At 39.9% G+C, this 18,420-nt stretch overlaps 1 protein-coding gene across 1 annotated transcript in view; it reads right to left on the bottom strand.

Annotated features, from left to right (window-relative positions):
- Window positions 1-18,420, bottom strand: part of PTPRO (protein tyrosine phosphatase, receptor type O) — an 86,589-nt gene that overhangs the window by 13,218 nt on the left and 54,951 nt on the right. Inside the window, exons 17-21 of the mRNA XM_015570181.1 lie at window positions 14,756-14,791; window positions 10,778-10,859; window positions 1,913-2,003; window positions 740-816; window positions 32-166 (exon numbers count right to left, since the gene is read on the bottom strand). Of these exons, the coding sequence (XP_015425667.1) occupies window positions 32-166; window positions 740-816; window positions 1,913-2,003; window positions 10,778-10,859; window positions 14,756-14,791 (421 nt within the window). The remainder of the gene's footprint in view (window positions 1-31; window positions 167-739; window positions 817-1,912; window positions 2,004-10,777; window positions 10,860-14,755; window positions 14,792-18,420) is intronic.

Genomic DNA, 18,420 nt, shown 5'->3' with positions numbered 1-18,420 from the left:
GCTGAGTGGGGACAGTCCCGTAGGCACTTACCCTCCTTTTCTCATTGCACTGAGTGAGCATGACAATAATCTGAGACTTCTGCTGTAGGACCATCTTCCAGAAGTCATTTCTGGTTTCAGGCAGTGGCCCCTGCGTGGCGATATACTCCTGGGATGAGTTGTATCCCTGAAAGGTAAGTGACAGAGTTGCCACCTAAGGAACCAAGGCCGTTCTGCATAAATTGGGAAACAACTGAAAATGTACTGGCGATAAACCTGGCAACGGATCTCAGACCTCTGTACCGTGTTCCCCTGTTCCCATGGAAGAGGACGTCAGAGTGACTGACTGTATAGGTCAGTGTGATTTTAAGCATGATCCTTGGGAAGCCTATAAAATCGCACCCTCACTTTCTAAAATGGTAACTACGATCTTTATAGATATTTTAAAACACAGGTGTTCAGGGGGAGCCCTTTGAGTTTGGTTGCCAAAAACATTTAAACGTAAGAAAGATGATCTTTAATGTAATGATCTACTGTTTTCACTCGTCCTTTATGAGGAAATATGAGCATAATTAATGTCTGGGATTCTTTGTTTCCTATTGTTTATTCTGAGATGGAGTCATGGAAACTGTTCTCTAGTAGAAGAAAGGCTTTCTTTTAAACCGTTCGATGCATCCCTGTATCCCTGATGGGTTTTCCTCAGCCTGTGCTGGAATTTGGATGCCTGGTTTACTTTTTATTTTTTATTTCTTTTACTTACAGGAATGTAGTTGGCATTGATGTAGTCTGCTCCTTCCTCTTCATTCATGGAGATTAATCGCACTCGGCTAAAGTCATCTGTACAGAATCAGAAGAAAGGAAATGTTAAAAATTAGAGTGGAAGGAAGAATTGTCTAGATCCTGTCTTCCCAATATCAAGTCAAAATTGTCAGTGACAGAGTAGGGAGATAAAGCTGGTCTTAGCTTGATATGTTAGCCATACCTCAATTTTAGTTTCTTCTTTAAACAAATATATAAATTTCTCTCCATCACTATTTTCTCCCACCAGCTCTCCTGTCCTTTGAAGAATTAGATCCATCTTTTGGGGGAGATTGTGCAGAATATTTACAGAAACTAAAAAATTTGGTAGACTGTATAGAAGGCTACATACAGCATGTATCCTAACTATGTGATTGCCATTTCACATAGTGGCATCCAAGAATGCATTACCTTTGGGAAACCTAGAAGAGAAAAGGGAGTTGCATGGGCTTTTTGTGAATAGAATTCAAATGATAAAAGTAAATTCTGAAATGTGTACAGATGTAAGGTGTTATAATGATAATGCTGCCTAAGATTATCAAGAAACCTTATTAAGGAAAAAATTATTTTTCTAGAGCTTTTTCACTCTCTTTTTTCTGCTTTTCTATCCTGTCTTGGCTCCCTCTGGAGTATAGCAGAGAGGAAAGTTAAATCTATATTGGAATATATTTTAATTGTCTTGTTAGTTCTTCATATTACTTTTTCTTTGAAGGTTGCTTTAATTAAAAAATGCTAAGCAACAACAGAACTTGCCAGAAGTTAAAAAGTGGAGGCATTTTAACACATTGAGCTTCCTTTCCATTTGCCGCCTTCCATTACCAATGAATTGACAGAATTCATTTTATAAGAGCACAGGTTATTTTATTCCTAATTTGGCTAAGACGTTTGATCACTAAAGGGCAAAATGGTCAGTCTTTCCTGTTCAGATGCAATTCATTTAAAAGCTTAATGATCACATCTTCCTACACACGATAGGATCAAATGACATCAGAGCACGGATTCGATCAGAGATGGCCTTGAAGATCCAGACCACAACTGGGTCTGGCCAGAGATTGGTGAAACTGATTAATTTGCATTTAATCATCCTTCGACCTTTGAAAGATATGAGTCAGACCGGCACTATTGACAATCTTACATGGTAGGATGTTTGTATAACGATTTTTACATCGGTTCAGTGGAAGGTCTGCAGCAAAGTGTGGAATATCCAGTCCAATCAATTTCAACTCCTGTAAGTGACAGAGAATAGATTTGAGATTTCCATACATACATGGTGTGGATTGGATGTTCACTTTAGACCATTCTTCACTCCAGCCTATAACAGAATCATCACACCCCCTTTGCCATATGAAGCTGCAGAGCTCCCTTTTGGGACAGAACATACTTCTCCACCCCACTCTTGTCTACTTGCTTTGGCCAATGAACTTGGGTAGGAATCATGTTCAATAAGAAGCTTTAAATGTGCTTGTTTGGTTTGGTTTACCCTCTTGTATTTCTGCCATCTGCCGTGAAAAGAACATGAGTAGGGAAGCTGCAAGTCCCTAAATAAGGAGACATGTGAAACAGTCCTGACACTGACCCATGGCCGAAAGCAGAACTGTCCCTGCTATCCCACAGACCTGCAGTGAGAAAATTAATTGTTGCTGTAGGTCACTGAGATTTTGATGTTGTTTTGTATATAATAGCATTATTGCAGAAACAGCTGACTAATACAATACATACATATCTTGGATAACCTGATGATCATTTGGAGAAGGTAAGGATTATATGCATAATTCTCTGAGTGTGGAAAATCTGAAAACAAGTTTGAAAAGAAATCCATTTCAGATTTTAGGAGGTATATAGTAACTAAAATGTATGCAATTTGCACAAATATTTCCTATTCTCTGAGGAAATGTCAATATTTCTCTTTTAGGCAATGAGCCTTAGAGAAAGTGATAAAAGAAAGAATGAGGAACAATGAAGGAGTATTTTCCATGTAACAAGATGTTGGATTGACAGGTATTTATAAATATACTAGAAGCTCGGTGCACAAATTTGTGCATAGGGGGTGGGGGGGTGTCCCTTGGCCTGGCTGGCAATAGGGGCCGATTGGGGCTGGCCGGCTGGAGGAAGGGAACGTGGGAGGTTGGCTGTGGGAGCACACTGACCATCAGGGGGCAGCTCCTGCATTGAGTGTCTGCCCCCTGGTGGTCAGTGCGCATCATAGCGAGCGGTCGACTGGTCGTTCGGTCATTTAGTCACTTGGGCTTTTATATATATATAGGCTAGAGGCCCAGTGCGTGGATTTGTGCACATTGAAAGGAAATTAATTAGAAGGTGGCTGGCAGGGCGGGACTGGGCAAGATGGGCTTAACAGGCCCTGGAGCCAACCTCCCATGGTCCCTCCCCAGCTGGCCACACCTGGGGCGGCTCCAGGGTTCATAAGGTGTCTGTGGAGTGAGCGGGGTCCCTCAGGCAGGTGGGGTCCCTCAGGCTGGCCTGCGGGGATTGGGCTGAAACCTAAAACCGGCAGTCCAACATCCCCTGAGGGGTCTTGGAGTGTGAGAGGGTACTCTGCAAAGTTGCTGTCACTTGGTAGCTCCTGTGTTGAGGGTCTGCCCCCTGGTGGTCACTGCACATCATACCTATGGGCCAGTCAGCCGGCCAACGGATTGGCTGGTCACTTAGCCTTTTATATATATAGATGGTAAAGAAACCTCAAAAATAAGGATGAATCAGTAGTGGGTAAGTGGAACCTGCAGTGAAAATAAGAACATCCAAATATCTGCCTGTGTGTATCAGTATTCCCATAAATTCTATATCAGAAGGTGAATTGATAGAGTGATTTTTCTATAAACTGACAACCATCACACCTCAAAAAGTTATGCTACTGGACAGATGATTTCTAAGCTGCTTTGTCCTGTGTTTGGTAGGAAACAAGGGTTGTTGTCAAACCACTTAGATTTCCCTGGGACATCGTTCACGCTGTGGTCTGTGTGAACGGTGCTCCCTGAAATTGTATAGGCAGGACCAATGCAGCATACCTACTTATACCCCTCAACAAATTTGCGGGAAATATTAGTAAACAGCATGTGTAGCCATCTATAAGTGGGATTATCTATATAGTCATGCACTTTTCTATAAGACTATTAACTGAGCAACAGAGAAACCACTTGTACATTTTATTTACTCATATAGGATGTTAATATTGTAAACGAGTTTTACTTGTCATAATTATTCCCAATTATTCTTTCAATCATAAACTGGAGGAATACTTCTCAGAGAGAAGAGTTTTGAGAGTCTTTGAAAGACTTTCAAAGGGAGTTGGACACATTGGACGACATTGTGAGAGACTGAACAATGATCTCTCCTTCATGAATTTTGTCTTGGTTCCAGTGCTCTTTGCAAAGCGTATGCTTCTGAATCCAGTTCTTGAAGCTCCCGGGGCTTCCACATAAGAAGTTCAGTGTGTGTGCTTAATGGCGTTGGGAGGCAAGCCTGTGGCCCACAAGGATGAACCAACCAGAATTGTCCAGATTTCTCGGTTCCTCTGCTCCCATCGTACTATAACTTTTCTACCTCACAAAATCTCAAGCTTTTTTTTTTTTTTTTTTTTTTACCTAAATTGAAGCATTGTAAAGACAAACTATTGGTATACTAACTTTGATCCTCAATTCACAAAATTAGAAGTTTTTCTATCTTAATCAAAACCCTTGCTTGCCAAATGCCTTTAAATGTCACTGTTATTACTGGTTTTTCCATTTTCAAGGGTTTTTCAAATCATTCTTGTAAGAAATGAAACCTGGTTTTAGCAACTTCAACTAAATCAGTGTTAGGTTAGGTCCTTTTGGCAGCTATATGCTCATTTAAATGATGCTTCCATTTTTATTTTGGAAATCTACATTCTTTAAAGAGTGCCTTTATACCCTGGCTGGTGTGTCTCAGTGGTTGACCCATGCACCAGGAGGTCACTGGTTCCATTCCCAGTCAGGGCACATGCCTGGGTTGCAGGGATAGTGCAGGAGGCAGCTGATCGATGTTCCTCTCTCATCAACGTTTCTATCTCTCTCACTATCTCCCTTCCTTTCTCTCTAAAAATCAATAAAACCTTTTTTTTTTTTTTTAAATAGCACCTTTATAGATAGCTTGTCAAAACATCTGGCTCATTTTGGGGCCCTGGAAAATTAGTTCAATTCCCATTCACATCAGTGTAATTATTTGTAAGATAAGGCTAATAATTTCTCCATACCTCACTGGTATACAGCGACCACCAAGTGGAATGATTAAACCCAACATATTAATGCAGCACTATGGATAATGGTTGTGAAATGTGTCTGTTTGCCTGCCCCCACAATTCTCCATCCTTTGCCATTTGTACTAACAGACCAGCAACTCTTCCCCCAAGTCCCCTGCTTTGAGGACAGACTGATAAGCCACAGGAAAGGGCGTCAGATACGAAAGAAACAGTGGAAACAGATTGCGGCAGAGAGCTGGGGCACATATGGATGCTGAGTAGCTGATAGAACTTTAATTGTGAGTTGCCTCCCTGCGGTAAATGCCCTCAGTTGATAAAAGAGGTTTAATTGGCTGAACACTGTGAATGTAAATCGCCAGAGCTGAATTGCAGCAAAGCAGGAACCGCATGTACACACAACATGCTCGCAATCTTTTGAAATTCAGCCTGTCGCTAAGTGGAAAATGGAACACACAGTTTCCAGCTCAGTAACTTTGCAGTTATTTTCTTTCTAACCATATGGAATCTCCAGAGGCTTAAAGCTCCAGAAAGTCAAAGTATGAGGGGATGGCCTGAAACCAGCATAAATCATTTTTGAATTTTCTCTTGCTAGTTTTGACTCTAATATAATTTATCAGCATGAGTTTGTTTGTTTTTTCTAGGCCACAGAGTCACCATATGAATGGTGGTCCCCCCAAAAGGTATGTCCACGTCGTAACCCCCAGGACCTGTGAATGTGGCCTTATTTGGAAGGAGGGTGTTTGCAGATGTAATTAAGTTAAGGATCATGAGACAAGTCCTTTTTGCATTAACCAGGTGGGCCCTAAATCTAATGACAGGTGTTCTTATGAAGGGGAGGAGAGGAGAAGGCCATATGAAGGTGGAGGCACAGATGTGAGTTAGGCAGCTGCAAGCCAAGGAATGCCTGGAGTCACCAGAAATGGAAGATTCTCCTCTGCAGCCTTCACAGGGAGCATGGCCCTGCTAACACTTTGATTGTGGACTTCTGGCCTCTAGAATTGTGAGAGAATAAATTTCTGTTGCTTACAGCCACCGAGATTATGGTAATTTGTTACGGCCACCCTAGGAAACCAATACAGCCACCAAGGCCCAATGGAAGTCCCTCCTCTGTGGCTGTGTTAGAAGCCCGCAAGTCTTGAAAAGCAAAGCAGTGTATGTGCACGGTGCTAGTTGTATCTCTCCAATCTCTGCATTGTCATCACACGGCAGTCTCCTTGTTTCTGAATTGTCGCATAGCTGTCTTTTCATAAGGACTTCCACCCTACTGTAGTATGACCTTATCTTAACTAATTATACCCGCAAATGACCCTATTTCCAAATAAGTAAGAATGGGGTGCAGCAGTGATGAAAGTCTTGGGCAGGTAATGGAAGATGGCTAAGAAGAAAGTTAACCTCAGGAGTGTCTAGCAATCGCTACCAGGGCTTTGGGCTCAAGGATGGGATTTAGGGACAACACTCCAATCACTGGACGCATTACTGTTACAGGAACTTGGGAACAGAGGAAATTAGAAATGAGAGGAAAGAAAACTCAGGTCTGGAGCAATGTATGAACCCTGGTGTTGGAGAGGGTTCAAGGAAATATTTTTCAACAAGAACTGCAGGTAGGTCTCTAGTGACCTGGACGGAAACACGGGTAAGAACAGTGCAAATGAAAGCTACTCTCAGAAATCAGAGGCCATCCTTTGTGGACTATATGAGAAGTAAAGTAATTTTGCTTTTATCTTTGTAGACACACATTCCACTAGCATCCCAATCAAACACAAAACACAGAAAATAATGGCAGAATGAGCAGTAGGAGGGATGTTTCGTGGGCTCTCAAATTTCAAGCTCTAGTCTGGCTCTTCAAAACCTTCTCCATCTGAGACATAAGAAATGAGGAATTGAATCTAATCCCTGGTTCCCAAACCTCCCTAAGAAAAGATGTATATTTTTTGTTAGAAGGATAATCAGTCTTTCTAGTAGATGCAAAAATCAGATGCATAGTGAAGAGTAATTTATTCAGTGAATGCAAATTAGCAACTTGTATAGTTTCATGTATGACTTATGGATGTATTGGTTGTATATATAAATCTAGACATTAGTTTCAATTTGCATAATGCTTACAAGTGATGAAATTTCTCTATATGGGTGTGCTCTTTCAATGTCAGAATCAAAATGAATTATACAACTATTCAGCATTAATATAAACAGAACAAATAACTGTCCAGCCAATGGATTTAGCTAGACCAGCTGACTGAGCCATCTTAACACCTGCTCGGGTTTCCATTACAGAGGAAACATTTTTGTCCCTTAAACCTCAATTAACTATCAACTTCAGGAAAATTTGAGGGCCGCCATGTGGAAGGTCCAACATGCAACCTGAAGTCAGGTATGGGAGCACAATGTGTCTATGAAAGTAGAGGAAGAGACGATGAGGATGTAGGGTGGGTAGAGTTGGGAACTGGCAATATCTGGGAGGCTCTCAAATGAAAAAGGAAGTGAGCCAGACTAGTGGGTCACTGCTTGAGCAAATGTTAGCCCAAAACAAACAATCTGAGCTTGTGATTTACATAAATCAGACTTCTGGAGAGTAATTTGCATTTTCTCACCATGCGAAGACACCAAATAAATTATATATATAGCAGGACTCGTCACCCAATGAATTACATATATGACCAATAATACTCTAAGAACAAAGATATATGGGGAAAAAACTTCATAATAAGTGAAAATACTAAACACTCCTTCCAATCACGGTATGATGGTTAATTTGATGTGTCAGCTTGGCAAGGTTATAGCACCAAGTTTCTTGGTCAGACATCAAGTCCAGATGTCCTGTGTAAGTATCTTTTTAGATGTGATTAACATGTCAATTGGGAGTAGACTTTGAGAAAGCAGATTAGCTTCCAAAATGTGGGTGGATCTTATCTAGTAAATCGAAGGCCTTACGAGGAAAGATGGAAGTCCCCGGAGGAGGAAGTAATTCTGCTTCCAGACTTTGGACTTGAGCGGCAATATCACCTCTTCCCCAGGTCCCCAGCCTGCCCTGCGGATTTCACACTAGCTCTGGCAGTCATGTGAGCCAATTTCTTAAAATAAATCTCTCCATCTCGCTTTCTCTAAATCCTATTATATCATCTATCTATCTACTTATCTATCTATCTATCTATCTATCTATCTATTCCATTTCTCTGCAGAATCCTGACCATCACACGTGAGGATTAAAAATTGGGTGTATCCATACCTCACATTTAGTCCTGTGTTCTCAGGGGACTACTATTATCTTGGGACAATTCTTTGCTGTGTGGGACTGTCCCACTTATTAAAGAACATTTAGCATCCCTGTTTCTCTCCCCACTAAACACCACTAGTAGGTTACTCCCAAGCCATATGACAACCAAAAAACAAAAACACCACCACCAACAACAAAAAGAACACTCCTACACATCCGCAAACCCTGCCTGGGGAACTGCCTGGTACTGGCCCCATTGAGAATCACTGATTCTGTGAAGCCTACCATTTTATAGATGAAGAAACTCAGGTGATGACAAATTTGATTTTTTCAATATTAATTAGTGGCAAAATGGTAGGGAGGAGCCAGGTTTTTGAATTCTCAGTTTAGTACATTCCTATATCCTTTATAAATTCTATGAGATAAGCCTAGATGTGTTTAACACCAAATGTATAAAAGCCCTCAACATATTAAAAAGTGAGAATTTAGCACATAAAATTTACAATTCTACTTCTCACATTTTTGAAGCATCTGCAGCTGGGATCTAATCCCTTACTGTTTGGTTATCCAGTGTCCTTGCTTTGAAAATAACAGTCTCCTTCGATTTAGCTTAGTGCTTCCAGTAAGAGCTGCTCTATTCTTAGGTGATTCTGCCCTCCTTGGCTGTGGTTGGTTTGAGTGGACATCATGACCTAGGCCAACCAATTAGAATCATCCCCTGTTAATTTGCAAAATATGAACAAGAGAGTCAAGTGTTCCCATTGGAAACCATGGAAACTATACAATAAGACATAGAGGTTTTTGGTGGTCATGTTTGCCATAGAGACAGAGGTTGGCTTACAGTGAAAGAAAGTGAAGCCAAGACAGAGAGAGAAGCAGAAGTGAGAAATAAAAAGTCTCTGCAGGGGTGTGGCCTCTAGTTCCAATTATACTTTTGACAGGGCTGCTTCCCTGCCCTCCTGGTTCAGCTACTCATTCTTCCCTTTGATCACATGACATAACTTAGCATCCTTGGAATGAATTCCATTTTCCTTTGGTCTAAACTAGTTTGGATTGTGTTCCTGTCATGGACAACTAAAAGAATCTTTTCTTTTTACAAAACATAAAAGACTAATTGAATTTTTAAAATACTAATGCATTTTAGAAGCACAGTAATAGTTACACCAAAGTTTGACAGGAGGTACTCCTCATCCTCCCAGCAAAGGCAGGGATGTAGCTGTGTCACTAAGGTCATATAATCTTGTAGAAATTAAGAGGTTGTGGCTTCAATGAGGTTGAAAGTGTACCTACATCATAATCTTCATCATTAGAACTATCTAGCTATTTATATTTTCTAAGTTTGGGCTTATGTTTTCTTATAAAACTCTCCTCCTTTCATCGATATAATTTCTGAAATGACATCCTCACCATAGATCTCCAATTCAAACGAAATTTCTGCTCTTTGAGATACAGCATAAGGTGCAACATCTATAATTTCTTATGCACCTGCACACAATGGCTAACTGAACCAGGCTCTATGTGGAATTTCTCATGACACAGGTGGTAGTTAGGGCTTTGTATCTGATAACATCTGAAGTTCTCATCCTTATTGTCCCTGTTAGAATTTCCACACCAGGATTCCCCATTTCTTGCAGGCCAAATTGTCCTTGGCTGATGAGTGGAAAGAAGAAATTAATATGAATAATGAGGAGGAAGGAACTGCATTCTACAACCTGCTATTTCACAGGAAGGAGCACCTTTAAGGCTTTAAAAAAATCTACAGTATTTAGAAAAGTCACTTTGTTTTTCCATTTTCTCTGACTCCCCTGAATCATGGACCCCCCGTAGAAAGCTGAAGATGTGCCCGTCCAGACTGTGCTATGTGCTTTGAAACACATGGGAAGAGAACGTGAGGACCAGTGATCGTCCTCACACTGCTGGGACCCAGGCTTACTCATTCCCATGCGCTCTGACACATGGTCTTGGACTCAAACAAATATGTGTGCCTCAGAAATAGGAGGTGCTGACAACTCTTTTCTTCCACACAAACCATGTCTAATTCTCCCCAATTTCTCCAAGAAAAGGAAAGAAAACTTCACAAGAAAATATTAAGTAGAATGCCAAGAGTCCTATAGGCAGAAGAGCCCCACCATAGACACTTAAATGCCCATAAGACAAACAGGTCCATTTCACCCACCATACGGTGGCGAAGTGGCATGAGAGACACACTAAAAATCCCCTGAAAGTGAAATTCTGTTTCCAATCTCAGTCGTCAGCTTGCTTTCCCCTGCAGTCTCAAGCACCTTGATTTTCAACGGTAGCTTCTCCCATAACCACGTTTGCTCACCTCAGTTCCTGCATCTCCTTTCCTTCATCTGTGCCCCTAGTCCTGACCTAGTAACTAAGAGCTGACATCCTATCTCTGAACCTGCAGATCAGACACTCCTGAGCCCATCCTGTTTATGATGTAACCTCATTCCAGGCGCTGCCCAGTGAGCAGGGACAGGACACCAACCCAAACCTACCAGTCCCCTTGCCCCTTCTACCAGAGGGCAGGGTCTGCTTTATTCACTCACCTCGAATTGAAGAGAAAATTTATAGTCAGAGTCTTTGGCCATATCCCTGATGTAGGCGTCAAAGTCGTCCAGTTGAACCGGGCTTTGTCAAACACAAAGAAAAGTATGTTTTAAAAAAACCTATTGTTAGGTATTGTTTAACACCTTACTTCTCAAACATGAACACTTTTCTTGGAGAAAATAGTTTTGCTTCTCAAAGGTTAGCACACTGTTTTTTGTTGTTGTTTGTTTTTTGATTAAATTTACCAGTCCCTACTATATTGTAATTAAAAAGAGAGCCATCTAAATGAAGCATCCTTGAGATAGGAGATATCTTTAGATTTTCAACTTACTCCAGCAGTAAAATAGTATATACCTGAAAACTCACACACATACTCATATGTGTGGTTTCTAGAAAATTCTGGTTTATGGGGGGAAAAATATAGATTAGACCCTGCAGACTTGTAGGAGTTATGGTTTTACTTTACTTTCTGTGTGATCTTGGAGAGTTTACCTAACTCTTCTGAGATTCAGCATTCTCAGCTTTGGAATACTATTATCATACCACCTCACAAGGTTGCACACCGTATGTTAAAGAACCTTGACAGTTTAAAGAAGCTTTACAAGTGTAAGGAATTGGGTGCTGATTACGCTGTCTCCCCAGGACAGAGGCAGGATTGGGTGGAACAATAGATCCAGAGAGCTGCCAGGGCCTCCCTTTGAGAGCCATGCTTAGAGGTTTGCATATCTATCAAATGATATGCAGGCTCAGAGGTACCATCTAATAAGACATCTGAGCAACTGTAGCAAAAGCTGTCCCCTCTTCTCGTTTGTTTTTTTAAAAAAATAAGCACTATGGCTTATATCCTGTAGTTTTTCTTTTTAAATATATTTTTATTGTTGATAGTATTATAGACATCTCCCACTCCCCCGCTTCCCCTTCTCTTCTCAGCCCCTATCCAGCACCCCATGGCTTCACTACCCTATTGCCCGTGTCCATGGGCTATGCATTTAAGTATATAAGTTCTTTGGTTTATCTCTGCTCATCTCCCCCAACTCCATAGCGAGGTATGTCAGGCTGTTCCATGCCTCCCTGCTTTGGGTCTTATTTTGTTGGTCAATTCATGTTGTTCACTAGAGTCTACAAATAACTGAAATCATGTGATATTTGTCTTTCTCAGATTGGCTTATTTCACTTGGCATAATATTTTCCAGGTCCATCCATGCCGTCTCCAATAGTTTTCTATAGCTGCTTACTGCGCCTATACTCTACCTAGACTGACCTGCTCCCTAAGCTTCTGCAGCATGCTGTCCTCTGCCACCTACCCCAAGCCTTCTACTCTGTCAGGGTCCACATAGTTGTCCTTTCTTTGAGTCTTGTTGCAAGTTACTCAGCTTATGTCATCTACATGTGGCCTTGTATCTTCATAGCAAATACACAGTTCGTAATAGCCATTTGTTTAAAGTTGTTGATTAGCTAATCTGATAGTTAACTTATTTTACTAGATTTAAAGGCCATTATACCTCCCAGATAATATATTTAAACTTTAATGGTTTTTCTTAATAATAATAACAACACTAATGAGTTATATACACCTAAAATATTTACATATGTTATCTTGCTTGATTGATGGTAAGATAGACATGGCCAACATTACCCCATGCTCCAGATGAGAGAGTCAAGGCTAAGAGAATCAAGGGAGTAGTCCAAGACCACATGACCACTGAGCCGTACAACTCTGGCTGGAACCCAGAGAGAATGATTCCCAGTTAAAAGCTTTTGTACTTCAAACTTGCCATCCTTCCCCCAAAATGGCTAAACGTGTGAGCATCAATAGAAACACCAAGTCAGAGAAAATATTTAGGGGTTAGAAAAAGCAGAAGCAGGAAAAAGAGGGAAAAGAGAGAGACAGAGAAAGAACCAGAAACATCAGGGAGAGGATGATGAGGAGAAGGATGAGAAAAAGGAATCTGGGAGGGAGCAGAGATGAGGACAAAGATTTAGAGGGAAAGCGGGGAAGGAGAAGGTGCAGGAAAGGAGTGATGGGACGAAGATGAGTGGAGATGGAAAAGGAGAGCCAAAGGGATATGGTGGTTGGGGGCATTTGGGGTGAAAGAGAAAAAGTAAAAAGAAAGTAAATAGAAAGTTGGGGAGGAGGGTAGAAAGCGCCCCAATACATGGCTTTTGGAGAAGGAAATAGGATTAGAGGGAAAACAAGAAGAGGGAATGAGGAAGCTGGTTTGATGCAATGTTCTGGCTTGTGGGCAGTTTCCACCACTCCTAAACTCTACCCAACTTCTGTCCACATCCTGCTTCTTATTCTCCTCTCTGCCTGGGCCTTGGGAGGAGCAAACCCTGATGGCATCTCCCTTTTTGGTTCTGAGACCCTGTCTTTTAACTGTTCTAGCCTATGCCTCTCTATCTCATGTAACAACCCAGTAGATAATTTGGGCAATGAAGTCTTTCTGTTTTTGTCAAGTCATTCCTTCCCGGAGACAGTACCTCTCCTCTCTTCAGGCCAGTCTTGTGTCTCCTACATCACTTGGTATAAGCCAATGGATTTGAAATAGATTTAGGAAAAAATTATTCAGTTATTTACATGTACTAAAATATGATGTCACTCAAGGTTATATAGAAATATGTTTGCATCAACTTTTCTTTTGTATTAAGTGCTTTGTGACTTTGTCCTCATTGGCATAGGTGCCATAGATCTGGCTGGAACCCCTAATTGCCTCAGATTAATTCACCAATATTCTATCCTGGGCAAGTGTCAAGGATGAGTTCTATTTATAGATGTTCCACTCTTTCTATGCACAGTTTAAGTGAAGGCCTGGAGGTGAACATCTAATTAGGCTTTTGAAATCAACTGATGGTTAATTTTCACCCATCAGAATCTTAATTCTTATGACTTAACAGTTCAGTAGCTAAGGAAAACCACAGGCAAGCAAGAGCAATTGTCTTTTTCTATTTATTGCAAAGCTTTCCTGAGGCAGCACTTCTCAAAGCATTGATTATAACATCAAATCTAGTACAAGCCTCTCTGCAATAAGCACAGAGCTTCCAAGTACAAAATGACAAAGGCTTTTGTACAATTTTGATGTGGCTAAAAGTTAATTTTTTTCTAGATTTAGAGAAACCTTTCCTTCGGCAAGACTTTGATAATTCCTAACAACCCATTCTTATTTGTCTTTCATTTGGTGATAATATTTTTTATAGGAATATAAAAAAATATGTTTCTGTGATACACCCACCTACTTAGTAGTCACTCCATCCATATGTGTAAACACACCAACACATACTATCTTAGCTATTTTAATACACAACTGCCTCTTTTAAAAAAAAAATCATTGTAAGAGTTTATTTGAGCCAAAATGAGGATATATATGCCTGGGAACAAGATCCCAAATGCTCCTAGCTTCTTTCTTAAGCATCTCTTCTATTTGAAAATAAATAATCTTTTTAACTTGTAATGTTAACACCATTATGAAGAACATTTTTAAAGAAAATACTTTAAAATGAAATAGTAAGAAAAACTTACTGTATGACATACTTAAAAATTGCTAAGAGACTAGACTTTGCCGAAACCGGTTTGGCTCAGTGGATGGAGCGTCGGCCTGCGGACTGAAAGGTCCCAGGTTCGATTCCGGTCAAAGGCATGTACCTGGGTTGCAGGCACATCCCCAGTGGGAAATGTGCAGGAGGCATCTGATCGATGTTTCTCTCTCATCGATGTTTCTAACTCTCTATCTCTCTCCCTTCCTCTCTGTAAAAATTCAATAAAATATATATTAAAAAAAAAATTAAAAAAAAAAAGAGACTAGACTTTAAGTGTGCTCACCACAAAAAGAAAAAGATAATTATGTTACAGATGGAGATGCTAGCTGATGCTAGAGTGGTAATCATATTGCAATATGTAAATCTGTCAAGTCAATACATTATACACCTTAAACATGCACAATGTTAAATATCAATCATATATTAATAATGAAAATACTTACTTAGTCAGTTTTCTCTTCTTTAAACCATTTTTACTCCTGAGAATTAAAAAAAAGAGACAAATTTATCTGGGCAAAAGAATTGGTTAACATAATGATTAAACTTGAAGAATTTTAAATAATTACATCAAGCACCTCAATTTTATTTAATTTTCACTAAACATATCTCAGATTTGTTTAATTACTTTTCCTTAATTGAGAACATAATGATAATAATTTCAGAGTCATTTAAAAAAACTCTATTAGATTACAGGAACATACCTATACTTTATATTTAATATTTGCCAGAAACAGAAATTTGGAAATATATAATTTCTTGCTACTGGTGATTAAGTTGCTAAAGTCATGTTGTAAATACATAAAAATACCAACCTCCTGAATTCTCCCAGTTCTACAGGAAAGAAGCAAAAAACCAGGGAATAACAGTGAGAAATAATGGTGGGAGGTAGGACATGTTGGTCTCTTAATTAAAACTAAAATAGCTTTCTGAACATTTCTGTTGGGCATGTAAATTTGTGCTACCAGTGTTGGATTGTGTCTTATATAATTCTACTATGGCATTGTTTAATATTCAATTATAAACTAGCTTTTAAGCTGTTTGAGGAATTGAACCAATTACCTGGTTGTTCTTAATTCATTACTAGTTTGTAAGCTCAACACAAGGTATGCTTCAGTTAATTACAAGGGGGTACTTTAGGGGAATAGTTCTCAATCAACAAGTACGATAACTGACCTAGTAGCTAATGCTAAGATAGTCAGCTGAAGCACTTCATTATTATAGTTTAATTTCTTACATAAGTAATACCAGGTATGATTGTGAGCAAATACCTTTTATAAGTATTTTCAAGGAGCTTTGAAAATTGATGGAAGCACCCAAACTTTCAGAAAATAAACCATCTATACCAAATAACTTGGTGCCAAAATATTTATTTACATGAGAACTATGCATGCTTGGATGCCTCCATTTCCAGAAGGCCTTCAGCAGAATAAAGCACTACTTTCTCTGCTTGCACAGCACTTTACTCTCGGGGCATTTCTCACATTGTCTGACTGTCCATCAGACTGCTCGTCTGGCTGCTTGACTATTCCATCCCCCAGAGCTGAGCACAGTTATTGGAACACATAGTGGGTGTTAAATAAATGCTGATTTAATTCAGTTAAAACAAACAACTTTGCTATGTCACCCTGACCATTTTACTTAATGATTCAATTAAGAATTTGATACTTGGACTCCCGAGGTCCCATTGGAGAAATGGGACTTTCGGAGGGAGAGAAAGTGAGGCAGGACAGAAAATGTAGGGGAATGTCTGCAAGGCAAGTGGTATTTATGGTTTCAGGTAGGTTTTATTCTTTCCCAATTCTGAGGGAAGACAGCCCATTCAAAAATTCCTGTCCTCATCCTCTCTTTGTCTTCTACGCTTGGGATTTAAAGGGAATAAACATTCCAGTTTTTACTTTGCCTCTCTCTTATCCCCTCAACGCCCCACTGTAATACTGGGCAGAGCTGTACCACACAAGCATTTGGAAACCTTGAGAAATGTCCCTTGAATAATTACTCAGCGCTTGCAATGGTAATTCAGCTAACTTTAGGAATACCACATTTACTTCATGTGGCAGAATGTTAGCATAAATAACTAATGGTTCTGGCAAAGTTAGGAGGCTGCCAACATATTTTATGATTGGGAGTGAATTTTTTTAAAAGAAAGAAACCTTTCCTTACCAAACAGACTGTAAGGGAACCGGGGAAGAAACAAGTGTGTGTGGGAGGGTGACACTGAATAAATTCAGTGCTGAAATATTAAGCTGCTACTATTCACAGCTGTGCAGAAATCTGACTCATGGAGGAGAGGCGCTGGTGTTTCAATCTCATTCATTGATTGAACGAATGGACTTTGAACCTATGTGAAATTCTACCACATGCTTTAAGATGACTCACTGTCATACTCTGATCATCATAATTGCAGGTCTTCATAATTGTGCACAACTCTCATTGTTACACCTAGGTTTTGCTGAATTTCTATAGCTACCCTAAGGCTGTGGGACATGACCAAAGGACTGAATTATGAGACTCCACAGCAATACTGATATAATTATGCAACATTTGTAATTGCTGTGTTCATTCTAAGACTAACCTCATGGGAAATTCACTTTTAAACATGTAAGTTAAGTCTTTGCTAACAATGTTAACTTCAGCACATTCTGGAAAAAGCTAGTGTGTGTGCATGTTACAATGAACATGTTGGGTGGTGCTTAGGGTATCATCTCATTGCAAAAGATTTTATGAATAACTGACAAAACCATGGTATTTGTCCAGATAGAAACATGGTATATGTCCATATAGAATGATACACTTCTTTTAATTTTCCCCTGTCATTTATATTAGGTAGGTAAGGTTCAATACCCCAATGATTTCAAGAAGCTAAGCTGCATTCTTTGTAAGTCCTTCATGGTATGACAGTCTTAGAAAGCTAGTCAGATCAGAATTCATTGCAAAGAAGAATATAAAGCAATGACAGAGCATGGGCTTCATGATGATTAAAAACAAAACCCCTCCCCAAAGTCTAGACATCCCCAATTTCATAAGCACTACTTACTTTCTCATGAGCTAAATGGAAATCACCCCCAAATCTTAAGAAAAAGTCTTTAGAATTACATCATCCTTTGAGTAGAGCATGCAATAACCATGAGCGAAGCTTAGCATTTTAAAGTAAATAACACTTCATGCTTAGAATGTCAACAACTGTGGAGGAGTTAGAACAGGCAGATGCATAGTAGGGAACAGTATGAGGGTGAATATGGAAACAAGAAAAGAGAGGGTAATAACACTGAATCCAGATAGACGATCTGAGATCATGAAAGTCAGAAATCGTGGCAGAAAACAACACTTAACTAAGCCAACTGATCACAGGGGGTCAGCCCCGAATCTGTGACCATCCTGGGAAAAGATTCCAGTGACACTATGAGAAAGAGAATTGATTTCCACAGGAACCACTAGAGACATCAGGAGGATTTTAGAAAACCAATAGGATCATATCTTCTCACGAAGTGGATAGTTTAGAGAAGAAGCTGGGCAGTATGTTAGGAGGGGGGTGAGTTATTAGATGAAAAGTAGCAAACAGCAGGGAATTCGGGCAGCTTTCTGAGTACTGAGCTAAGCCAGGAGAAGGGACCATGAATTTTACTTCGATATTTGGCATGGCAAAGCCTCAGGCTGAAAGCATAGATTATGATCAGTATATTTTTATTGATTGATCTGTGTGTGTGCAGTTTACTAAAAGTGACAGAAAGCATGGGGCTCTATGTTTTGCCTTCTGTTCTTGCCTGGAGAGAACCATTTCCTGTTTCAGGATTGTTTTTCTACAAACTACTGAAGGGCATTTACTCCTAACTCGGGTCTCATGTTATTTGATTAGTACTGTAAATAGTGGACCTTGAAGGGTTGCTGAAATTTGATCTTGTGTTCACCAGAGGGACCTATTAAAAAAGACATGCAAGCCCTGGCTGGGTAGCTCAGATGGTTAGAGCATCGTCCAGATACACCATGATTGGGAGTTCAATCACTGGTCAGGGCACACACAAGAATCAACCAATGAATGCATCAATAAGTGGAACAGCAAATCAATGTCTCTTTCTCTCTAAAATCAACAAAAAGTTATATATATATGTAT

Source organism: Myotis davidii, unplaced genomic scaffold, assembly GCF_000327345.1.
Source record: "Myotis davidii unplaced genomic scaffold, ASM32734v1 scaffold205, whole genome shotgun sequence".
In the NCBI taxonomy this organism is placed as follows: Eukaryota; Metazoa; Chordata; class Mammalia; order Chiroptera; family Vespertilionidae; genus Myotis; species Myotis davidii.
Note: the sequence above shows the minus strand (reverse complement) of the source record. Positions and strands in the feature narration are given on the sequence as shown.